Source organism: Aethina tumida, chromosome 3 (assembly GCF_024364675.1).
Source record: "Aethina tumida isolate Nest 87 chromosome 3, icAetTumi1.1, whole genome shotgun sequence".
NCBI lineage: Eukaryota > Metazoa > Arthropoda > Insecta > Coleoptera > Nitidulidae > Aethina > Aethina tumida.
Genome location: NC_065437.1, coordinates 6770056 through 6797078, shown reverse-complemented (window position 1 = coordinate 6797078; position 27023 = coordinate 6770056). Strand labels below are relative to the sequence as shown.

The 27023-nt window shown below is 27.2% G+C and overlaps 2 protein-coding genes across 4 annotated transcripts; one reads left to right on the top strand and one right to left on the bottom strand.

Annotated features, from left to right (window-relative positions):
* The first annotated feature begins 1821 nt into the window (after window positions 1-1821).
* On the top strand, window positions 1822-13167 carry LOC109606701 (uncharacterized). The gene is made up of 8 exons (XM_049965767.1): window positions 1822-1932; window positions 2132-2186; window positions 4663-4858; window positions 6242-6507; window positions 6724-6919; window positions 7567-7710; window positions 12781-13031; window positions 13084-13167. Exons 1-8 carry the CDS (start codon window positions 1822-1824, stop codon window positions 13086-13088), a joined length of 1224 nt encoding a protein of 407 aa, XP_049821724.1. The 3' UTR covers window positions 13089-13167.
* A 2737-nt stretch (window positions 13168-15904) lies between these two features.
* Window positions 15905-26366, bottom strand: LOC109597405 (lipid storage droplets surface-binding protein 1). 3 transcript variants are annotated; one of them, XM_049965251.1, is made up of 9 exons: window positions 23639-23683; window positions 20244-20421; window positions 18958-19079; window positions 18715-18900; window positions 18354-18567; window positions 17855-18027; window positions 17538-17795; window positions 16703-16813; window positions 15905-16405 (listed from the first exon to the last, which is right to left on the bottom strand). In XM_049965251.1, exons 1-9 carry the CDS (start codon window positions 23666-23668, stop codon window positions 16241-16243), a joined length of 1437 nt encoding a protein of 478 aa, XP_049821208.1. In that variant the 5' UTR covers window positions 23669-23683; the 3' UTR covers window positions 15905-16240. The 3 variants fall into 3 exon arrangements, with proteins under 3 accessions (XP_049821208.1, XP_049821209.1, XP_019868636.1); XM_049965252.1 differs by having other exon boundaries at window positions 17855-17970; XM_020013077.2 differs by lacking the exons at window positions 20244-20421; window positions 23639-23683 and adding an exon at window positions 26244-26366.
* Window positions 26367-27023: the final 657 nt, after the last annotated feature.

Sequence of the window (27023 nt, the reverse complement as noted above, 5' to 3'; positions counted from 1 at the left end):
AAATTTTGTTAATAATTATTATCATAATGATTCATTATACTTTGACAAACGTGATTCTAAATATGAATGAATGAATAAAAACTACTTTTCAAATCAAAGAACGAGTCAATCAATATTAGTGATTTGAAAATTGTGAAGAATATGGAACTTGGTTTTAATTGTTGTTCCTAAATATTCACTTGTTAATTTATTTTTTCTTTTATAGATAAATGAAAACGTGCTAAATGATCTGACTGACAGCGAAACTGGAGCAGTTAAAATTTTCACATCAACTTCAGAAATATTAAATTATACCACAGAGTTTCTTCCATCAAGAAACTGGAAATTAGATTAGACTTCACCTCAAAGGAAGGTTTTGGATCATAAAATATTGTCACATAGGGACGATAGGACACATAAATAATCCTTAATCATCAACATACAAACATTGCCCCTAGTGCGATTATTGCTTTCGCATAATGTCTTGATTGGCATTGTCAGCACCAATACATTCCGCTGACTTGCCAAGACTCAGCGGTATATCTGGGTCACGCTTTACTGGTGTCAATAAACTATTGTAATGTTTTGTAATATCAGACTATAAATAAAAGCGCGACGAAGATCAAGTAACAGGACAGAAGTGTGTGAACTACAACAGAGGTCACGAGTCGCCCGGTGGATACCATTCCACCCCAAGAGCAGCCCTGAAGATGGTCCCTTACTTATTACTGTAAGTCAGACAATTTGTAATGTGTTTTTTCTATATAAGCTATGAATAAAATTGTATTTATTCTGTACTGGTGTTTATCTGAGCTACTCCCCAACCCCCAATAAGTCACATACGACAATATATTTTAGACGACAATCTGATGTTTTCGAGTTATGACAGTGTGGAGTGTTTAAAATAATACTAATAGGAAGTATGTTCAAAATATTAATAACTTCATACTTCCGAAAAAAATTTCTTTTAGATTTACTTCAATAGATGAGTTACAATAATCTTGTTTTGATCATTTGAATAATAGTATCAATTATCAGAAAGCTTAAGCAAGATTTCATCCTTTTTTAGAAGGACAGTTAAATTTTCCAAGTCCAGAGTAGAGTTACATTTTAGAATATCTCGGCAACGTAAATGGAACAAAATATATTACTATATTTTTCTTGGATAAGTTTCATTCCATTATGTCCAATTACTCAGAAAAATATTTTCTAGCCATCATTTCACTCAATTTTTCATATAAATAGTACATAGTGTATTTCTTTTATAATATTTATAAAATCCATGAAAAAATTCCTTCGCCCACATTATCTGAACACTGCAGTTCTACATCTCATGAAATTTATGAAATCATACTAATTTCCAGACATAATATACATTAGTTCTCTTCACAATAATTTTTTTATTTTTAAAACTCTACAACAAAAGGTTTATGACAATGTACATTTTTACATACTTTTTTCAACATCCCTTACTTTTTAGCATGAGTTTATATTAAAACATATTTTAACGTTTATTTTTAACATAGTGAAATAAAAAGCTTTTGAACAGTTTTTATACACAAATTTTATCATAGAATCTGACTAATATTATTCCACTACATTTAAAAAAAGGTAGAAAAAGGTCTAAACAACTTGTTTAGAACACATATTTTAAACATTTGTATTAAATATTTTAAAATTAGTCCTAATATATTACATGTACTCAAAAACATAAATTTCTTTACTTTCTGGTTAGTCAAAATATCTACGAAAATTACGTAAAATTAAACTATGTCGTAAGACCGGTCCTTCTAACTTGATGAGTGTAGATGTGTCGACGCCCTTTTCAACGGATCTGTCAGAATGAGGTATGACCTATTTTCAAAGGGGTATACACCACCTCCAAGCAGTATACCAGAACCTGGAGGAGCGAAATCTTCGAAAAACTTCCGACCCATGAAGGAACCTTCGTTGGTAGGTCTTCTGTTCGTTTTCTTCAAGATTCTAATAAACTTTGTGACTTCCTGAACCGCCATTCCACCAGGTTCATTCCAGAACTGTTCCACATCTGCATTAAGTTGTTCTTTATCTCGCCTTTCATAGAACCGTTCCTATTTTTACCTATCAAACCGCCTCTAAAATGTCTTAAATGATTTAAGTTTTAGCATTGAAGATAGCTTTAGTCATTTTGGGGGTCTGTAGTTGCCCCTTCGTATGGTCCGATCACAGTTAGTAAGAAACCAAACCCTCCAAAGTTTTCATTAAATTTCTAGATGGTTTTCTCCAAATCAACCGTCTTCTGTTGGTGTACCATAGTATGACAAACTTGGGAGAAACATCTTTGGTAATCAGCAAATATTCTTCTCATGTTTTGGAACGCTCTATTCATGGGTGGCACATTGTCAGTAGGCTAAATCAGGTAGAGTCAGTCACATCCGGCGTCTTCCGATAAAGTCAACCATTCTTCGCCTTGCAATAGACCTGTTCATCTTCTAATCGTGATATTAGTGAAGAAATGACGATGTAATTTAGTGGAATAAATGTAGTCTAAACTTGCTTTAATTTTTTTTTTTTCAATCCCGAAACCAGATCAGTACAGTACAAAAAACTTCTTTACTAAAATATCCATTTCATATTTTATAGTAACTTCTATACACATCTTTCTTCATGTAAGTCTCTCCGATTCGAACATTAAATAAAGATAACAGTAAATAGTTTTTTCTTAACTGAGACTAAATTTATAGGCAATGCTTAAAAAATAATTTTTTATATATTTATATTTTCAATCAAGCCTATTTTATCATCTTGTTTCCGCTTATGCCCTAAACAATGATTAATATAATAAATAATGCAAGCATTCTTTTTATTTTGAAAAATTCTACAGAAGCAGAAATAGCGAAATACATATTGTTATGTGTGCAGATTAAATGTATTCAACAAAATAGTCTCAAACTATTATTCCGATGTTTTTTCAATAGTTGGAAAAGGAATTGTCATCAGTTTATTTTCAAGATTGAGGCCCCTGATGGGCAAACAAACAGGAGAAATGTGATCTATTTTTCTGTAGAAACCCTTAATTTGTCTAAAAGTATGTTCCTTTTTGGGGAGATAGAAGGAAATTAGAAACGATTAATGTAATTCGCTAGTAGTAACACTATTAGGACATTTACTGTAGTTGAATGACAAAAAAATGTTATGCTTTGCTATGCTGTGCTACATATAAATATTTAACATGCATTTGACCTGTTTGATAAGATGTTTTATTATTAATATCAGATATCAATATCAAATGTACATTAATGGTTATGGTAAAATTTAAAATAAGTGGGTCCACGAGTTTCTGAATTATAATTGATATAAATTTATTATATTTACTACATTTGTGAAAGGGTTTTGTGGAAATACAATATTTTCACACCTTCACTGTTTCATTACAGTATAACACAAAATAATTTTGGTGACAAACACAAAATTAATTTACAAAATTTTGTTTTTGAAGCATTAATTAATATCATTATTTCATAAAATATTAGCTAATTTTATGAAAAATAGAGAATACCACGGAACTTAATATACTTCTCGCCTACGTAATTATGCTAATAATGGTTTGTTATAATGAAGGCTTATTGCGTGCACAGTATCAGCTCTTTCAAGATTGCAATGAAACATTTACACACCCCTTATTATCGCATTTGTTTTCCAATGTGTCAAGCCGTCCCGGAACGTGTAATTTTGAAGTGAAATATATTGCGAACCAGCTCCAATCAGATTAACTTAATCTGGCTCCTGAAATAAAAGTGAAACTAGGTTCTTTGTGCACAGGTGATAACATGTGTATTTTAATAACTATTCAGCACACATATACTTAAAATAAATTTATATAAAAATATATATATTTTTTAAATTATTTATATAGAAACACAAGTTATTTTTCTATCTTAAATAATGGTCTTAAACAACGACAAAAATTGGTAAAAAATACGTGAAATAACTTGATAATCAAAATTTGTAATTTAATTATTATTAAATTTTCCCAATTTACATTATTAAGTCATAATATATTTAGAAATTGCTTTGAAAATACACAGGTGCAATCAAACAGAAAGAGTTAATTAGTTAGTTCGGAAATAATATAAAGATACCAATTAAAACATTTCTAAATTGTAACAATAGCAAAATCAAAGATTTTTAATTTTTACTAATTTCAATCAATGTTTAATTATAGGGATGAATTAATAAATAAATCAGTTCCTTGGAGGAACATAATTGTAATAAATATTTAGTTTTGGTGTAGCATCTTATATTATTTTTATAAGCTAAATGTGCATGTGCATTTTACAGTTCTGACCAGTGCCCCAGAACGTTCTTTATCTTCAAGTAAAGTCTTTTTGTAGCGTCGAAACCAAACTTTAACTTGAAGGTTAAATACAGAACTTAGCAGATGTGTTACCATTCGAAATTCCATGCTATTGCCATTCTTGAAGAAACAGCGAGAACTTATTCAAGTTCCAAATAATTATATATGTTAATTGAATGGTGTACTAAAGTTGTTTTTACGATTTAACTTCATCATTTTAAAGTATATTAACTGTGAAATAAATAGAGTCATATTTTATCTATGTTTTAAATTTCTATGACAACTTAAAATGTTGTGTAATGTCACACTGTTTATGATAATAATTTTTACACTAATTTTTGAAACAGAATCAAATACTACAGTTATAGAAACTGCGACTGATCCTGAATTGGACACAACCACACTTCTATTCTCTTCGAATGAAACTAATGTTAGTACAAATGATATAAAAGATTCTATTAGACAAATTGCTTACTATCTAAGAGCTCACAAATTCAACGAGTATGATAGAAGATATGAAACTAACGAGTCCATGGCCCCCAGGTAAGAATTGGATACAGTAATTTGTTTTGTTGTCGTAATTCTTCAACTGCATCACCAATTGGAGCATACAACAAATATGGCATGATTTAAATCTTGATCGTGGAACGTCTAACGAAACCACTATACCAAACCAATGTTTTATTACTCAATATCTAACAATTCGGAGAATTCAATTCGTACCTCATGATTTTTATAAAGGTGACTGTAAGAATTTCCCACATTGTCTGCTTTTCGTATTCATACATTTTAATCTTCACTTGTGCGTTTAAAATATACAAAAGTTTATCACAATTGATTTTTTTCTTAAAGTCCACATTCCACTGAAACACGAACAGTGTTTTACGAAGAGAGATAAAATAAAATAATAAGGTGAAACTTGAGAATGCTGCGTTGACATCATCATGGAGGTTTGCAGATTTTCACGTCGTAATTTACATAGATTTGTACTCATTTTTCCAAGTTGAATGTGAAAATACCTAGTCTTGGCATATACAGACTAACTTAATTAATTGAATTAGTAGATATCTATAGAGGACTAAAAGATACATCAATTTTAACTAGGACTGCTTGAAATTTGGCTTATTTACTTTTGTCTTGGATAAATAAATGTACACTTTTGTACAATCGGTTTATATATTTTGGTACAGTTTATAGAAAACTTTTAGTTCATTATTTGGTTCATTTAGTTGATCAAAAGGCATAATTTTATTAGAAAATTTGAAAATATAGCATATAACAATTAATTTAAAAATAGATAAATTTCTGAAACCTGACTGAAATATCATATCAAATCTTAATAACATTAAAGTTATAAAGTAATAATCTTATTTACAACCTGTATTTGTTTTATACATTAATCGGAAAGAAAAAGACGTGATTCATCATTCATCAAAGTGGACTAATCCTAATGCAATATATCTTAATTCGTTGTTTGGTCGGATTACAAGGATAAATTAAGGTTTGGGAGAATTATTATTATAAGAGAAATTTGTTGAGAGGTAAGAGAGGTTTCATTGTATATATTTATTTCAGTAATTACTGTAAAGATGAATAATTTATTGATAAATCATTAAATACATTATTGAAAATTACAATACATTTATAGATATAACTTCCATTTAGTTGCATACTGATGTTTAATATTAACTATAAAATTTCTTTATAAAATATATGAAAATTTTATGAGTTTTCATAATTATTTTTAATTTAATTTGATGGGATGTCACAAAGGACTAATTGTTCTTTAGTTTTAAGCTTACTGAAGTTTCTACAAATACAAATAAGAAAGTGAGAAACGTCTCCTTTAGGAAGAATAATTGCATTGCAATTAAATATTTATTTTAAAGAATAGAGATACTTTTTTAAATTTAAATATTCTCTTAGATATTATTACAAGTCATTCCCAAGACCCCCTTTACGAGCTTTGCACTGGGAAGTACATCAAATATGTGAGAAGTCTTTTGAGGACTGTATTATATATTTAAAAAATAAAATTGCTCAAACTGCTGCCCAAAGAAATGATGATACCGTATATATAATGATTGAACAAAATTGGACCATGCAAAGTAATGAAAACCAAATAAATGATATAGACTCTCAATGTAGGAAATATAAAAAGAAAGACAGTATTCGAGCAGACCCTTTTAACGGTAAGTGTTTTACAATATTTTTATTACAAATCAATCAAATTAGTGTGTGAGTTTTAATTTGTGGGAATTTTGATTAAATTTTTTTTATATTTTTATTTAAATTAAAATACTTTTAAAATAAATTCACATGTTAAAAGTAATAATTCCAATAAAAATAAAAAATCATCACCTTACTTGAAAAATACTGATCGAATATTATGCTGATTAAATTTCCAGGTCCTTTGGAACGTTATCAGTGGAGAGTTACTGCGAGCTATTACATGTGCTGGTTCACGATGAAAGAAACGAAGATACTGGAACATCTTTCAGAGACTTGCGATAATTTCGCTGACTGTTTAGATCCTCGTCATGGTCCTTTTAACGAGGACATACGGGCTGATGACAATCAACCTTACGCTTGTGCTCTTTATAGGTACATACATTCATTAGATTTCATAATGTCAACGGAAGATTATTTAATCTCTTTCCCATCCCTATTAGATTATATACAAAACAAAATTAATCTTTTAAAATAACCATTTGAAATTGGTATAGTAAGTAAGTATATTAAAAATCATGTACGGGTATCCCAGAATCATAATTAAATATTGAAGCCTTCTTTTTAACATTATAAATCATATTTTTAATGTGACTATTTACAGAGCCTTGCTTTGGCCCTCCATTACTTCAATATTTATTGAAGATATCAATTAACATCACTTTTAGTTTTTCTTGTACAAGTCAACAGAGTTATTAACAATATTTTGTTTTTGTTCTTTTTGATCCAATTTAATTTATCTACTTAATTCTTTATTTAAAACTGACAATAGTGTTTTTAATGTTTTGATCTAAAATGGGTACCGAATTTTTTCTTCCGAAATTAAAATAATTTCTGTAAAAATTAGGAAACCAATTACTGCTAAAAAAATATGTTATTTAAGTTGTTACTATTTTTATTTCTTTGGATATTCCACCCTTATTTTAACTATGGAAAATGATATTTTTTTATTTATTATTATAGAGTTTTAGAATGAAATTATTAATTAAATGAATCAATTCAAATCAAATGCCATATTTTAGTTTTTGTCCAGATCCTTGCTGCCCCTTAAAACATTTGAAAGGCTTAGATGAGTGTTGGAATTCTGATGAAAATCCGTGTTTTGATGGAAATGATGTAGGAAGACGAGACTGTTTACTACAACGTTCTCAGAACATTGATTTTAGGTACGTAAAATTTTCTTATATTTTGTCCAAATATATTTTAATTTTAATGGGTATAGAATATACCAAAATAATATTAAAATTTTTGCTAAAAGTTATACTTTCCACAAAATACATAGTATGATAACTTTTCAATGTTATGGATTAGTTCTTCATGAGTTGACTAACTTAGACCCAATAATGAATAATTATCTTTGATTTCAGGTGGTAAATCACAACGATATCATTTTTAAATAACCTAAATTTTAAACTAATAAATGTAATCTTGTATGAGATTAATAAATAATCAGTTTATTTGGTATTTAGTATTTTTCAACAAATGCTTATGGGGGAGCTTTTTTGAAAAAAATGGCAAAAACTTATAAACTCACGTTATTTTTCATTCTGTACTAGTCCAGAATATTGTGAAACACTTTTTATTTGTGGAGTACTAACCTCTTTTATCCAATTCTTGAATAATAATAAAAACATAAATTAATTAAGTTCTATAATCAACTGCAACAAACTAATTGCTTTGTTATTAATTATGTTCTTTTCAAAAATTTAAATAATTTTTACCAAGAGAAAATTGTGTTTATATCTTAGACTGTCAGTGCAATATTTTGCAGTAGACGTATTATATTTTAAAATATAATACAAAACATACGAGCTGTAAATTCAAATAAAACTAGTCTCTAGTTAATAAGATTTCGGTCTAAAAAATATCTGACAGTGATCCATTACGTTAAAAAGTAAATTATGCAAAGGGATATTAAATTATACCATTTATATTAAAGGTGCATTTAATTTACTCTTGTTATTTATCTTGAGAACTTTAGTGTTAACGAATTACAAAATTTAGAACTTTATATCTTCAATTTGACTAAAAAATGAAGTTTCATTTTCATTTGAAAATAGAAATTTTTGAAAATTTCTAATGGAAGGACATTTTATTTTTATATATAAAATAAATCATATAGAAACCAAAGAAACTGACGAAAAACAATTTTATAGGAAATTTTAAACAACATACGATTATTAAATAATGTTTAGTTAATTAAATAGGTTAACTCACAATGAATAGATACTCCAACACTGATTGTACATACTGTAACGAAGTGGTATTAAAGAAAACAATTTTTCATTTATATATAAATTTATCCTTTGAATATTTCAGCTGAAACAATGATATATAAATTCTCTACAGTCAACAGAAATATTGATATATATTGAGATCGAGATTAGGTCAGATAAACATAGATTCTAAATGCATATAAAATACTTTATTAAAAAATATTTATAAATGCCTACAAATAGGGACTACAATTAATAGGATGAAAAAACCTCTACATGATTGCAACCGTTCATGGTACCCGTTTTCTGTCTTAACCATCTTCATCTTACAACTTGTTAACGGTTATACTTTTAAACTTAATTTAACTAAACAATACACGATCGTTATTAAAACGATGCTATTATCCATCCTGTGGTTAAATCTGAATCAATGTCAAATATAATATTATAAACAAATACACCTTCGGATATGTGTTATTGTCCATATGTGGTAATAACAAAGACGTTGAAGTTGCGACTTTCACCAATTTTTGTAGTTTTTTAATAATTATTTACTTGTATACAACTTTAAATTTATAAATATATATTTAAATTTTATAGAATGACCATATATTCTCCTTAATGTCTGAAGAACATTTCTATGAAATATTTATAAAATATAGAAACTTTTCATTTTAATAATTATTTACACTGATTGAACTAAACTTTTTAACGTTTAATAAAGTGATGGTATTTTATTCCACTAATTAGTGGACACTCCAACATTGATTCTACTGTAACGAAATGGTATTAAAGAAATCAATTTTTCAGAGATTAAATTCTAAAGAAACACTTTATCAAAACTCTTTACCACTAAATAAAATAAACTATTTATATTTCATAGAAATATAAACTTATCCTCTGAATATTTTCAGCATATATTTCAGCTCGTCCACTAAGTATTCTTCAATTGTGGGTCTGAATTTTTCAATATCTTTTTCTTGTTTCCACAATAAAAATTTAGGTGAGTTAGATTTTTTAATCTTTATGCTTTTATAACTTTAATTTTAAAAAAATATATTTAAATTTTATAGAATGACCATATTATCCTCCCTAATATCTGAAGTAAAAATTTTATGAATTATTTATAAAATATAGAAACTCTTCATTTTAATATTGATTGAACTAAGCTGGAGTTATCAAGTTTTTCTTTTTAACGTTTAATAGAGTGGCGGTACTTTATTTTAATAATTAAATAAAAAGTTTTAATAAAACACCTAGCTAGTTTTTATTCTTTACTTACTTTGTTTTACGTATGCAAAAGTATGAATTCCCACTTCAAATTGACGAGCCACTGTAACAAATTTTAACTAAAAATTTAACAAATATTTTAAACGCAACTTCAATCGGTAATATCTATATAAAAATTGTTGAATTTCTCATCTAATTTTCATAAAAATATTGCATATTCAATGTCTGAAACAGAATAAAAAAATATATTATAATAAGAAAATTATGTCGTCATTTTTAACCAAAGTCGTTTAACAAACGTAATTAAATATAAATTTTTACTTTAAATACGAAAAGTAGAAAAAGTATACACTTGTAATATTACATGTAATAGATATGTTGTTATTCACCATTCTTTTTACAAATATGTATGAAATACATAATCTGTTATAGCTAAACAAAGTGTACACTTTCTTTCTACTCGCTTCTGTAACGTTTATGTGCTTTTATACGCAATCAATATTGTTTTCTATCCAATAAAGTATAATGGATTTTATGGCAAGATTATACTTTTTTAAAAGTGTTTGCCTTTGTAGAGAATCTGTATTCGAGATAGTGTATTGAACCCTTTAGGAATTTAACGATCTGGAACTGAATACAAAGGCGCATTAACATTTCATGAACCTGTTTCATAAACTTATTAACTATATCTATGTACACAAAATTTATTGTTTTAATCAATAATTCATGTATGATATATATTTAAAATTTTGATAAAAAAATATCAAATTGTATGTATAAATTAAATATAAAATATAAAAAATAAAATATAAGAATTAAATTTAAGTTAATCAAATCAGTTCTCTACAGACCCGAAGGAATATACTTTTAGTTCGAAATAACTTTTAATTTACTTTTTCTTGTCAAAACCAAGTACTTCATCCAATATTAATGGTATACTAAAACAGCAAACGAATAATACAATGTAGATAACAAAATTCTGCACAAAAAAGGTGAATTTCTTTTATGGTTTCAGTGAAAAATTTTTAGATAACTCTTAAAGCGTTTTCTTTAATTAATTAATTATAGTTTAAATTAAAATGTAAAAGAATAGCATGTTATAGATATTTCGTACTATACATATTCTTATAAACATAATTTTAACTATTTTTTAAATGTTTTGTTTGTTTCAACAAACGTTAAACATGAAATAGAAATGTATAAATGAAGCTACGAAATTTATATTTTAAATGTAACTATTTTTTTTCTTATATAATTTCTTATCCCAGTGTATTTATAATATAGATATCTTAATAATATATATTTATGGTCCCAAAATTGCATTTCATTAGATTTAACAGACAATTTAACATTGTCTCCCCCAGTAAATTAACCTTACACCTGACATTATCAACTTGCAATATTTATTTTCCATAAATAACTAACTTCTTTAATATTTATATATAGTTTTTGTATAACTCTAGTTGATCTTTATTAATTACTTTAACAGAAGAATCCATATTGTGCTTTACATCATTACATCTCTTGACAGACTGTTATTGACATACAAACATCCTGTGAAGTCGAGGTGTCAATTCTTCCAATATGACTGATATGACAACTCTCTCATCATTAAGTTTTATGTTGTAATGTATTTACAAAACAGGTCATTTTGTTCTGATTGTTTAAAATTGTACCACTCTTCCACTTATCATTTACATAATTAGGAGCAACAACTTTTTGCCTGAGAGGAACATATTTCACTAATTTCTATTACCCGTTATATATATACAATATACAATATACAATATACAACATACAACATACAACATACAACATACAACATACAACATACAACATACAACATACAACATACAACATACAACATACAACATACATCATACAACATACAACATACAACATACAACATACAACATACAACATACAACATACAACATACAACATACAACATACAACATACAACATACAACATACATCATACAACATACAACATACAACATACAACATACAACATACAACATACAACATACAACATACAACATACAACATACAAATACAACATACAACATACAACATACAACATACAACATACAACATGCAACATGCAACATGCAACATGCAACATGCAACATGCAACATCAACATCAACATCAACATCAACATACAACATACAACATACAACATACAACATACAACATACAACATCAACATACAACATACAACATACAACATACAACATATAACATACAACATACAACATACAACATACAACATACAACATACAACATACAACATACAACATACAACATACAACATACAACATACAACATACAACATACAACATACAACATACAACATACAACATACAACATACAACATACAACATACAAATACAACATACAACATGCAACATGCAACATGCAACATGCAACATGCAACATGCAACATGCAACATGCAACATCAACATCAACATCAACATACAACATACAACATACAACATACAACATACAACATACAACATACAACATACAACATACAACATACAACATCAACATACAACATACAACATACAACATACAACATACAACATACAACATACAACATACAACATACAACATACAACATACAACATACAACATACAACATACAACATACAACATACAATACACAATATAATAATATGCAGTTTCTTCTTATACATTTTAGGCCACCAACAAAAAATTCTTTTCATTTTTACTATAAAATTAACACGTTACCATTATTATTAAATAAACGTCGTATAATTTCAGGGACACTATTTTAAACAGATGGAATGTGACATGTAAGTGCCAAAATAAAGGCTATGAATGGAATTCGATGTTCGGAATGTGTATTGATATCGATGAGTGCGCCATAGGGATGGACGACTGCGAATCGAAAATGGAATCTTGTGTTAATTTACCTGGAAGCTTCAGGTGTGTGTGTCAGTGGGGCCACAAATGGAATGATCAGTTGCAGCGATGTGAATCTAATCCAGCTCTTTCCACAATTAAGCTTTTAAGTAAGAAAAAAGAGGAGGTAGTAGAAGAACCGACTATCACTGTTTTTGGCAGATTAAAGCGCACAATAAAACATATTTTTGGAAGAAACGAAGAAGGAAAATTGAATACAACCAATTACGTGATTTTTGCTTTGATTGTCTTCGGTACATATTTAATTATTAGTTTGATAATTACTTTACAATATAGACAAGAAATTGTAGATTAGTCATATTTCAATTTCATGGTTAATAATTTTTAAATAACGTATATTAAAGTAAGTTTTGAATAACAAAAATGTAGTATTATTATTGTCACAATAAATTGAAATTAAACATTTTTTAATGTTGTCATTACTATCGTCATTACAAGTGTTTATCCAGGAAATTATTTTAGGGAACTATACAATTAAAAAATGTGTATTATCGAAAAAAATATATAATAAATATATATTTCATGTGGTCTATTTTTTGTATCAAAAGTTTAATCTGATAAGGCCATAAAATAGCTAAAGTCTGGAATTGAGCCAGGAAGAGAAAGAATTAGAGCTCTTGTACCTTAACCGCGGCGATTCAGGTAACAGTAACTGCCGCTAAAGTGTCTCATCTGCAATTCCTACTGATAAATCACCTTGTGATAAATTCAAAGTGTCCTTCGTCTACCATAATAAACTATCTTATAAACCTGCGAAATCTGTGTTACAAACATGGCAAAGTTTTTAAGGATTTATGTTATTTAGAGTTTATTACCTATAGGTATTTTATCGATGTTGCTACAAAAATAATTATTAGCATAAGCAACAATACATTTTTAAATAAACTGTAATTCAATCTATAAACTCAAACACATATAGATATGGAAATCATAATTCTGTTGTATGTTTCAATAAATCCGGTCTCTTGTAAAGTATAAGTGTCTCTTCTTTTTTTGTAGTCAATTCACATATACATCGTAATACAAATCACACACACATCAATAAATTTGATTTAATTATAATTTTAGAAATGTTAATTTTTACAAAAAATATTTTTGTATAGACTAAAGTGATGAATTTTTTTTGTTGCAGCATATCAATCCATAATTTTAAACTGACCTGATTCAGTAGGACAGAAGTCAGAAGTAACTTGCCTCTTTTTGAATTTAAAACTTTTTTTAAGTCTAAAATATTACATCTTTGCCAAATTTGAATAGCTTACAGGGGGACCAATGGTGTGTGGACTTATCCAATTCGATTGTATGCAGCTGAATTCACGGAAACATTTTGAGAAATTGTTGCTCATTGTAGCACCACATTCGCCATATTCTTGTAGACTATGATCATATTGGAAGCTCACTCCCAAAAAAATCACCTAAAATGTTTAAAGTGGAAGTCGTCGAAGACCTTTGAAATGGTTTTGAACAAAGTCCACAAAAACCAATGTGTGAATGAGCAAACTGGTTTATGATATAGCTCATGCCTCAATGTCCTATTGTTCAAGAAGTTACAACAAAGACATTGGACGTTTGCAATATTACCATTAGTTTCATGTTATTTTGGGTAGAATGTAAATTAACTAGCAGTTGTTTATTGATTCTGAAAATGTGTACTTTTATGTCAAAAGGAGTGTACTTGCGAGGAATCTTATTGCACTATTTTATTTAAAAAAGAGCTGCAGCTGAAGCACACAGAATTCTTGCGGTGAGAATGCTTGGTAGGACATCTTCTTTGGATTGAGGTCGGATACTTTTCAGACCAACCTTATACTACGATAATACAAGGTATAAAAAATCGTGAAGTACGCATAAGCTTTCATCAACAAGGTCTGCAAAACCAAATATTCATGGTTCTACTCTGCATTTCGTAGAATCTACAAGGTATAATTTATTATGAACTGCTCAAGTCTGATGAGATTATGATGGGAGATCACTATCAACTTCTATTGATGCGATACGCACAGAAACACGACAAACTGTACATTAACAGTAAAATAAATAGATCTGATACTAATTTTGGTGCAGCCATAACAGATTAAGTACATTTGATCACCATTTAATTAAGGAAATATAGTAATCTTTCTCCCCTGAATATAAAATTCTTGATTTCATCTTAATGGACTTTTTAATATGATTGTTTACTCATTTCACACAGATTGCGACATCTACCATGAAATAAGGGAAATTTATATGATAAAAGAAGTTATCTGTAAAAAATATCATACATATTTTCTATTAGTGATTACACTTCATTATAGATGACACTGCTTATGTAATTCTAAATCATAATTTTTTTTAAAAGAGTAATATAATAATATTGTTTCAGTATTTATTAACAAACACAAGTAAATAAATTATATTTACATATCGTATTTTGCATTTCTTACGTATCTTGTTTCAAACTAAATATACATTAACTCGAAATATGATTTACCAAAAAAGAAACTCGATTTATCAAATAAAAATTACACATAATTTTCACCCTGGACTGAACTACTTTATTTCAAGTTATCAAAAATCGAGTTATCGAAGTTCGATTGTATTTCTAAATATACTTTTTTATATCTTTCATATTTAATTTAACTATATGCAAATTAATCTGAATTAATAATTATCCAAAATATGCGTATAATAATTTGAATTAAATTTTACAGGAAAACAAGGTATTAAATGTGTAAAAATCAACAAGTTAATTCAAATTAATTGTGTGACTTACTAAATTATATTATGTAATATTTTCATACTAATTTAATAATGTTTTGTAAAATATTAGTGACAGAGTTTTTATTTATCTAATTCTTGGAAGTTATAGATTTTTTAAATTAAATTATATGAATTATATTCATAAGGAATGAATATTAAATTTTGAGAATCTCAGAGTTGCTAAGATATTTTATTATATTCAATACATTTTAAATAAGACTTTCTGTTTTTATTAGTAATATTTATTTCGTTTATTTATAATTAACATTTATTGATATAATATTAATATTATTGCCCACATTGCTCTTCTGATAGAAATATATTTTATAAAAAATTCAATAACCATCAAAGAGAACACTTATTCTAAGATTCATATAATACATATATGAAATTCAAACGAAACAATGAAAGTTTTATCAAAAATATATTGTTTAAATATATTTTAAGATAAAACAATCATAAATTTTATAGCATTCAAAATATATCTTGTATATACTAAAATGCATTTAAAGCCAAAATGTTAAAGGGTTAAAACTTAAATTAATGGTTAAATAAATTATTGAGAGTTATTTTCCACTCCATTACTGTTTGATTTTATTGTTGTGGTGGTAGTAGTTATAGAGTTTCTGTATTGTGCTGCCCTTAGTTGAACCTTAATTTGTGGCACAGACAAGACAGTTTTAGGTTTTTCCTTCTCAACCATAGATTCCGCCAGTTGTTCCTGTAATCAAAAGGAATTATTTGTAGAAGAAATGAACAAATTTAAATACCTCGCGATTTTAATTTTACATTAAGCAGGCAATGAATTGTAATAAATATGGAAATCTACACATTAAGAATATAAGAAATAATTATTGTACAAATTTTCTGACTATTTTTACAGGTATTTTCTGAAATTCATGACATTAATTTATATATAAAATAATTTAAATATTTAATGAGTAGCAGTTTCAAATGAGATCTTAAATGTAACATATTAAATTTGTGTGACAAATAAGAAAATTCATTATAAACTTACCAGCAACTCGTTTACATAATTGTTCACACTCTTTAAAATGATTGCTGAGTCATGTACTCTCAATTTTAATCCATTAACGACAGCCTTTTGAACACCTTCCAAATGAACTGTCTGAAAAATTAAGTATTGGTTTTTTGAATTTAATATTTTCAATACGTTCAAGTAAAATTCTGTCAATATAATATAACAGCACCAATTTTAAAACCATTGAAATACTTAAATACAACGGTTTCCTTTCATATAACAAGACGTAGTAATGTTGAAATTAATTTATTTTTATTTCCATTTTAGTTTCAAAATTATATCTTATTATAAAATTGAATTGTCAATTAGGGATAGTATATTGTGATGTTTATGAATAAACCAATATAAAAATATATTTCTAATGAAATTAATCTTAATATCAATGAATCCATCAATCAAACCAAAGAAATCAACTAATTAAATGTGATAAGTTATTTTTATTACAGATATTTTCAACATTTTTTTAGTTTATTCAGAATAAATTATATATTCAAATGATTCAAAAAATGAATCTGAAATATCATGAAAATGAATACTGAATATTTTAATATGATTATTAAAATAACTAACAATGAATTAAAATATTGTGACCTGTATACATACTACGTATAATATTGTTCTACATCAATGTATTGATCTTATTAACGCAATTGAATTGTATTTTCTCAAAAAATTATAGAAATTTTCAAATAAATAAAAACACTTCGCAATTTCACTCCAAAAATTGATTTAAATAAAATAATAACAAGAATAACAATCATTTATCTGTTAAGGAAAATATTAAAAATATAAAAGAAAATCTTACACTTACCTTTACCATTGAATCTGTCAAGGTAACAAATTTGGATGCCATGGTCAAAAATGTGTTGGACATTTTTTTTGGTACTTTGCTGACTACAGAACTTGTAAAGTTGATTAAATGCACTAAGCGTCTTGTTGATTCTCTAGTTAACAGGACAATAAGCTGTTCGAGATTTTCAGGACGAGCTTGGTTTTCAGGTTCATCTTTGCTTAAGGATTCCCACAGTTCCCTACCTTTTTGAAAAGCAAGTTTTGGGTCTGTTGCGATCTGTAAGTACACATTTATATTATTGTGACATACACTTATGTATGTATTTAAGTTTTTACCAATTCTGCAACATAAATTAAAACATGAACTGCTTCAGCGCTATGTTCCTTTAAGGCTTTGACTTCAGCAAGTGTTCTCTTGGTAAGCCTCCTCTTTAGTTTCCTGGAAAATCTGTCTACATGATGGATAGTATTAATTGCTTTTCCAGTTGGCCCATCAACTGGTTTAGTTACTACATAAAATAAAAAAGTAATTACATATTTTTAAAATATTTTTAACATTTTTTTATAATTTAAAGATTATAACTACTTATAAATTTTAGCAACATATAATGAATATATTTAACAACCAAAATGTTGGCTTTAAGTAATTATACAAAAACATAAAAAGACTTATTCAGTTTTATCATAAAAACAAAATTTATATTTGTAATTGCATAATTAATATATTAGAATTAATAATAATAAATCCATTTTGTAAAAAATTATAGCAAATTTTGATTATCTTTTATTTTACATGGATACTATGTAAATAAAATTTATCTATCAAATCATTTACCATCAGTTGATTGATCGTCGTCCGCTGGCAAATATTTGTCGACGTATTTATCAGCGACATTTAATGCCCCATCTAAAGTATCAGCAGCATATGCAGTGTATTTGCTTGCTAGTACAGTATTTCCAATTTCTTTTACTGAATTGGCCCTTTTTAAAACTGGTCGAACTATTTGAGTACCAACATTAGAAACATACTGTTTTGTGTTCCAATATATCTGAAAATAAATTCATTAATTGAAACGAAAAGTATTAATAACATTTTAATGACATAATGTAATTTTTTTAAAAATAACAATATAGTGATAAGCATATAACCACAATATTTATTATTTAATTTTATTTGTTTCAATTTAATCTCTTACCATCTCTGGAGGTAAGTTAATCGATGGAATCTTGTCTTCTACCACGTCCAAGCTTTTACAAACTATTCTATCGATGGTAGAAAGTGGTCCTTGAAATAAAACAACTGCTGGTTGAGCAGTTTCTACAGCTGATAGAATTGATTGTTCCGCTTGTCCCAATGTCCAATAAAGTAAATTATTGGATTTCTACGACATTATAATGTTAATTCATTATTAGATTTAATATGATATATATCAATGTACCTTAATTTTGTTATACATGTTTTCAGCATAATGCCAGCTCGATTCCACAATGGGTATATTCGTTATTCTATTTACCGATTCTAAATTTTGAATGGTAAATGGTTGTTTCTTTGCTTGTATCACTAAAATATATTTTAATATGAATATGGGTGTACTCATCAATTTTCTGGATTTGTATTGAATCATATAGTTATGCGGAGTAATATAACAAATTTATTATTTACCAAAAGTAAATAATTGAATAACTAATAACATAAAATTAATAATAATAAATATTTTTACTTTCAGTTATTACCTAAAAGGCATCTACATATTTTTTGCCCTTCACAAGTTTGGTTTAGCTTTGCACAATAAATAAATATTGTTGGATATACATTGAGGTCATAAAAAACCCTCTTACTCATAACTGTATAAAGCACATTATCACTTCAGAAGTCAAAGTGTCTTCCATGCAAATATTTATCTGTAATATCTATTTTTTGAACAAATATCAATGTTTCAATAATATACACCGAATGGTTCATCCAATAAGTTAAATTAGCATTGGATAGATAATAAATGCCATTCAAATATAACATTAAAATGATACCCATATGGCCAATTTGGCACATATCAACTTTGCAGAAAAATTTAGTCAGATTTACAATATTCTTCTTAGTTTTATACGATGTCAAAATTTACGATCTTTGTATATGTAATAAAAACACATACAAAATCTACGTTTAATTTTCTAGACTTTGGCAAAAATTAACTTAACTGTCGTGTAAAACAGGTTGTTTAAAAAAAATGTAGTTATAAAAATATATTGTCGATTTCCTAAGACTAAATCTGTTAAAAAAATAGGTCAGTTTAAAAGTTTGTTACAGTAATCATACAGTGACAAAACGTTTACATAAGCACATGGGCTTCAAATATGAATACTCAATAGTCCTAAGCTATAGAGATGCTATACCGAGTACTTATTCTGTTACTAAAATATTGGGGGCAAAAGAGTTGACGAATGTATGCACATCCAACGTGTTGAAAAACGTTTATGGGACTCAAATGTCTTTTATGAAATTCAACTATTGAAACCTCAAATTCCTCAAGAATAAATTGAATAATTTTCTACATATTTGATGTAAAAAAAATGAAAAAATGCCTTTTCCTGTTTTTCTAACATTTAAAGAGCAGTTTATCAATTAAATATTAATGGATACTGTCCTAATTTAAATAAAAATACTTAATATGTCGAAATAAATAGTTATAATCAAAACTAATTAGTAAAATTAAGAATAATTTCATACTTTGTTCATTTTCCGTTTGGCAATAAGATGATACTTTTACTACTGGTATTTGAATATTATTTTCTCCAAAATTAGACACAGTTTCCGTTACATGCGATGGAGGATATTGTTGCGAAGGAACCTTATTATATCTAGCATAAGTCCTATTCCAACGACGTCTACGTCTGTGAGCCATTTTCTGTAATAATTAATAATATAAACCAATTAAATCCATATATCATTAATGTTTTGTCAGGCTATTTATATTTATCATTCTAAGTTTAAATTTTTGCCATCAAATGTATGTATGTATATATTATATATATATATATATATCTATATGTATATACGTATATATAGATACATACATATATATTATAATTATTTATAATGAAAACATCATGTTTTTCATTAGATTTTGTCAGATTATTGAAAGATTACTTTTTTGTATTAATTAAAGATTTCAACATAAAAATTCATAAAAAATTTATGTAGTATTTAACTTTAGGGGTTCATCTTATTGTGGATTTTAGGATACTTTTTTATAATAACTTTTCATGTTTCTTTTTCATTCTAATAGAACCTTGAATAAGTTCTCGTTGTTTCCTTTACAAAATAACATCTTTATTTAAAATATAAGGGAACAAAAATATTTTACTTAAAGTATTGTCCATAAGCCATTACATTCTCTTATATTTAATATTTCTCATCGGAAAACCCATATGTATTTTGGGGTTTCTCATTGAGGCATTTCCAGATAGGTTTTCATTAGTTTTGCAACATAAGGTCGAGGGTTGTCATGCAACAAAATCACTTTGTCGATGACTCAAACGCATCAATTGAAGTCGGCAGCAGTTTCCCGTGATAGTCTCATTCGGTTTGAGCAAATTACACCCTGCAGATCTTACGAAGTGCAGATAAGAAGCTTCGAACTATGAATATTTAGTTTTGCGGACGATGATAATGTATACATCAATGGAATTACTTCTCGATTCGACGCTTTGAATGATCGTAATGTATTTGCTTTTCATTGTCAGTCACAATACGTGATGCTTCTGAATCATTCCTAATACTTTTGAAACTTTTGAGTCATCTACTTCTAATGTTTTTCCAAGTTCTGCTAGCGTCTGACATCGGCCTTAATCAAATAAATCCTCCAATCATTATATATACCAGAACGTTATTGAACAGAAGTTCAAAATCATCATCTAACGAGCGTCGAAACCAGACTTTGTATGTCGTATCTGACATACATAACACATCGATCAATAAGTCCCGAGACTAACAACGAAAACATTTTTTTTTCAAAAATTATTTTTATTCATCAATATAATATCCTTTTAGAGTGATACAATCGTTTTATACCATGTTTATAAAAGGATTTATCCTATGCTTCAAAATAGGATTCAGTTTCGGCAATGACCTCCTCAGTCGAGCCAAATTTTTTTCCCTGGAGAATTTTTTTGAGATCAGCAAATAGCCAGTAGTCGCTGGGGGCTAAATCTGGCCAATATGGGGGGTGGGGATGCAAATCAAAGCCCAACTCGTTCAATTTTGCCTTAGTTTTCATGGACTTGTGGCTTGCTGTTTTGTTTCATTGAAAGCAGTCGCGGCACCCACTTGGAAAAAACCTTTTTCATGCTCAATTTTTCATGAAGGATTGTAAATACGCTTCCAGATGATATCTGTGTCATTTCTGCAGTCTCACGGACCTTCACTTTGCTATTTTTCATTAAGATTTTTAACATATCACTCACATTTTCCGTTGTAACAGCTTCCAATGTGTTAATGTTGTTGTAATGTTTTTCCATCCATTGCTGGGATTCTACGGTGTTTTTACCCATTAAAAAACAATGTTTTATCAACACGCAAAACTCACTTTTCTCCATTTTTCAAACAAATTACAAAGTGACTTTACTCTAACCTCGATAATTCTGCTGTTTGTGGTCCGATCGACGTGAAATTTTTACACGTTTCATGTAAAGGTTCGTACTTTAGGAAAATGTGACCAGTTTGGTACTACTAGTACCACTTCTGGGTTAGTCTCGGGACTTATTATCTGTGTACCTCAGCCGTAGATTTATTGTGAATAAAATAGTGCAATAAAGTTCCCCGCAAGTACAATGTATTTAGTATATTTTAAGAACCAATATAAAATTACTTAATAATATTATTTAAATTGGACTGGCATACACTGAAATTTAAGGTTAGACGCAGAACTTCTTTGCAGGTGTATTACCATTCGAAATTACATGCACTGAGCACTGATACTGCCATTTTTGAAGTAACAGCGAGTACTTATTCAAGGATATTTTCTCTTATTGTAATATATTGTTTCCTATTACGATTTGATTATTTTACCATAAAAAAGAGAATTATAAACAAGAACAAATTTCTGAAGTTTTTATTGAACATATGGCTATGGCGCAGTTTATTTTTTTGTTCTTGATTTATTTTTATTTACAAAAAATAATTAGATTGAAATTTTTAATAATACATTATATAATAATAACAAAAATAAATAAAAAATAAATTATAAATCATTACTTAAAATTGAGTAATGGCATAATATTTTGAATATTGTATAAAAGGTAATTGTAAAACTCTTAAATTTTAAATTCACTGTAAAATAAATTATAAACTATTCTATCTTCTATATTCAATTACGAAAAATATTACTCACATTTACTTATTTTCTAGCACCGGTATCTACACTTCTGAAGAATTTGAGAACAACTAATTTTAATTTAATCATTAATAAGCTTTAAAAGAAATTGACCATATAATATCTAATCATTTTAAGAATAACAACAACGTACCATTCAGATATTAATTTGAATGCTGACATCACCATTTTATCAACACAAATCCCAAAAGTAATATTTATTTTTAAATCAATTTGTAACATGTTTTGTTGTTTTTATAATAAAATTTAAGGTTTTTCGTAAACAAGGAATATATTAAACATTGTAAGTCTTGATTTTTCAATAAAAAATTGCGAAGGTAATTGTTTAATTAGCTAGACAATCATTTTAAATACACAGGTGCTAGAATATTTTATATATTATGAATATATTATAATTAAATGCTTATCTAACTTATTTGTAATATTGCAAAGTAACGATCATTTGGTGATTTCATTCAATCCCCATTTTTCTATTCAAAATATTTCAAAAATTGGTTTATTTATATTTTTAAAATTGAATTAGGTTTATTTAGGTGTGCTTTTAAGCTCCACTCCAACACATGTTTGGAAATATTTTGAATTTAATAATGAGTGGTTTAAGAATTTCAATTTTAGAAATACAGAAATTTATTCTTTTCTTATTATTTATATCAGTAGTAAGAAAGAAAGACGTTTTCTGTTTGTTCCTATTTGGCCCATTTATCTAGATTCTAGATAACAGTATACTTACATACTTAGCACCATATATTACACAGATCATAATCTGTGTTTAACCTATGAACAACAAGCTCAATCAACATGAATATATCATTAGAAAGGATGAAAAATAGCTGAGTTTTCACAAAAAATATTACTTTATATTTTTAATAATTATACAATCAAGTCAAGCATTTCAGGCCCCTGTAAGTAAACAATTCAAATTAGAAAAGTATTGACGCACCCAAATACACAAATATAAAAAATAAATTATTCTTGCCGGTTCTTCTGTTTTTCTCAATAAATAAAAACAAAAAATTCAAGAAAAGACTAAGTGAGAAGAAAAAATATATTTGGATGTTGGTCGGCGCCACCGCGGCTATTTGATGGAGTATATCTTATCTCTACGAGTATAAGTTTGGTAAATAAACTCATAATGAGACTTATTATACAGAATGTTTATACTAGACTTAAAAAATAATACATACAATTTTCATTTGTACTTAAGGATACAGCAACAATTTATTTTCATATTTCCACAATTTATTTTCGGAAATTTATTCTAAGTATGTTTGTGACATGTCATTTACGCCCATGCTATTATTACAAAATAAATTATTAAAATTAAATTACTAATTATTAAACTGGACATGCCAAAATATAAATTCGTGTTATAAGCATGTATGTAGGTCATTAAAAGAATCTGTGATTAAGAATTTAAGAGCCAGAACGGTTTGATAGCTAAATTTCTAATTTTAGAATGTGTAGGAAAATTTTTGGTTGTAAAATTACCGACATAAGTTAAGATAATTTATTCAAATAACTGAATGTCGAATTATGAATAGCTCAACGCTGATTTGAATTTGAGGCTTGACAATAATTTTTATTTATTTCAATTGTCAAATCAAGTTATTTAGAAACGCCAACTATTTCTGTCAGTTACTAGATGCTACTGGTTAATTGTTTCTTTTTTCCAATTATTCAATTTATATTAAAAACCGACTATTTATTATTAATTGACTAATCCTTATAATTTTTCTGTAATGCATTCAGCACACTGAAAAGTAATTAATTTAAAATTAATTAATAAGCTACTAATTATTACCTTAAATTAATAAATTATAAATTATTCAATAATATCATAATAAATTTGTATATAATGTATTACAAAATAAATAAAAAGATTAAATTAATTAATTATTTAACCGTTCCCAAAGACAAACAATTTTAAAACGCTTAAACATTGTACAATGAATAAGAGTATATATTTTCTGATGATTCAATCATTATAATAAAAATACAAATAGTTATTTTTATTATCGTGCTCCTTAACTGGAATAACAATACAATATAAGGTACCAAAATTGGTTGTCTTTGAGTTTTATGGATATAAGTGATTTTTTTTGTAAGATTAATACCCACAAACTGTATTTTAATATTAGGACCTTGAATAAGTTCTCGCTGTTTTTTCAATAATTTCAGGAAATTTCAAATGGTAACACACGTACAAAGAAGTACAGAATGCCACCTTAAAATTCAGTATATATTAGTTCACTTTAGTGTAAACAAAATAATTTTTTGTTGGTTCTATGTTACAATTTAGCAAAAATAAATTTATGAAAAAGAAGAATTTAGGTTAAAAAATAATAGATGAAAAAATATTAAGAAGATCGAACGAACGAAAATAAATTTTCATCTCAGAAGATTTATATCATGCAAAACTAAACCTATCAAAACAAAATAAATTTTACCCAAAACCATTACTGAGCAAAATGCTCTGAGTGTAAATAATTACATAAATAAGTTAATGTAAATATACACAGCACTGTTCCTCAATTAGGTAGAATATCCAGATATGTGCTCAGATTGGATAAATGTTAACAGTGTCTTAAAAGACATTAAAAAAATCACTGACTATGTTATCGTAAATCCAACTAAATTTTTGTAGACAAGCGAGATCAATAGTTCATATGGTAGTGATTCATTCAAACCTAATCATAAGCGAATACAGTTGTATAAACATCTAGTTAGTTGACCATCCGGATCAAGATTATCAGTGGATGTACTTTGAATGTTTATCTAGAACATAGCAAATTGTCGCACCTCGCCGAACTTAAATCATCTCTTGTACATGTGATTCATAACCGTAATCAACATTTCATATTTGACTTTACTTATATTTATAAATATGCTTTGCAATAAGTTCGAATGTAAAGGTCAATTGAATTTATTCTAAACACCTCTTAACTGCAATAACAAATGGAATTGTTGCTACAATATCTGAATATATTAAATCACGTTAGTAAATTAAAATAATTTAATTATATAAAAATACATTGTATGAATGTTTTTAAATTTTAATTTATACCTATTTCCAAATATTTGAATTATGTATAATCCGAGAGTAGGTTTTAATAAGTAATATTATTATAACATAATAAAGTAACAGAAATGAGACTTTTAGTACTTTATTTTAATTAGTTAATTAATTTTATGTTATATAAAATTAATTTCGAAATTTTATAGTGTATAATAAATAAATCAAACATAAATGCATAATTCTAATAAATGATCCATTACAAATCCAAAACGGTAAATTAGAAAATATTTAAGAAATCAAAAATTAGTTAATTACTTACTTTTTTGTTGATCGCTGTTATATTGTTCACTTGAACACCATCAACAATATAATTGTGTTAAGATCCGTGATTGCTGGCAGCCAAGCCGAGTGGACCTATGACTCTTGATGCCCTTGCTGAACTCAGATAACAACTTTAAAATATTCAAAAATATGTATTTGTTCTAGGTGATTCCTTTACCTTAAAGAGACATTTTTAATATCTGTAAATTTAGTATATATTTATAATTTTAATTAATTTTCTACTTATACTAAACCAGGGGTGCGTTGCTAATTGGAAAAGGCTCCAAGTTGGCAGCATGCTCACACTCTTCACATCTAAATATTCATTTTTCTAAAGCTAATAACGTCCTTTTTAGTTCCATTAGAATAATCAATTTGGCATGTTAGTAGGTAAAAAGATTCTCCGCCTTATTACATTTTTTTTGTCTGTAAATGTTTCTGTTTGTGAGCCTATTATCGAAAAATAGATTTATTAAATAAAAGTTTAATACTATTTAGTCATTGCATAAGCTTTCATCAAGTTAGCACATGAAACAGTACAAAATAGATAATTTTTTATCATTATAAAATCGATCATTACAATAAAAATAAAAATAGTGATTTTTATTATCGAGCTCCTTAACTGAGATAACAATTCAATATAAGGTGCCAAAATTTGTAGTCTTTAGGGGTGAAGTATATTCCCATGTTGAACAGAGAAGAACCTAATCACATAATCTAAAATCATTTTTTTTTAAAGCTTGATATCTACAAACCGTATTTTAATATTAGGACCTTG

What these genes read in the sequence shown, in the direction of transcription:
- LOC109597405 (XM_049965251.1), bottom strand. Translation starts at nt 23,668, where the DNA reads ATGATCTGTGTAATATATGGTGCTAAGTAT. An exon ending in TTAACTTACCTCCAGAGATG is followed by an intron (nt 18,568 to 18,714) that starts GTAAGAGATTAA and finishes ATTTATTTTCAG; the next exon opens with ATATATTGGAACACAAAACA. An exon ending in TAATTTATGTTGCAGAATTG is followed by an intron (nt 17,796 to 17,854) that starts GTAAAAACTTAA and finishes GTGTACTTACAG; the next exon opens with ATCGCAACAGACCCAAAACT.
- LOC109606701 (XM_049965767.1), top strand. Translation starts at nt 1,822, where the DNA reads ATGAGGTATGACCTATTTTCAAAGGGGTATACACCACCTCCAAGCAGT. An exon ending in CTTCGTATGGTCCGATCACA is followed by an intron (nt 2,187 to 4,662) that starts GTTAGTAAGAAA and finishes TTTTTGAAACAG; the next exon opens with AATCAAATACTACAGTTATA. An exon ending in TCGAGCAGACCCTTTTAACG is followed by an intron (nt 6,508 to 6,723) that starts GTAAGTGTTTTA and finishes TTAAATTTCCAG; the next exon opens with GTCCTTTGGAACGTTATCAG.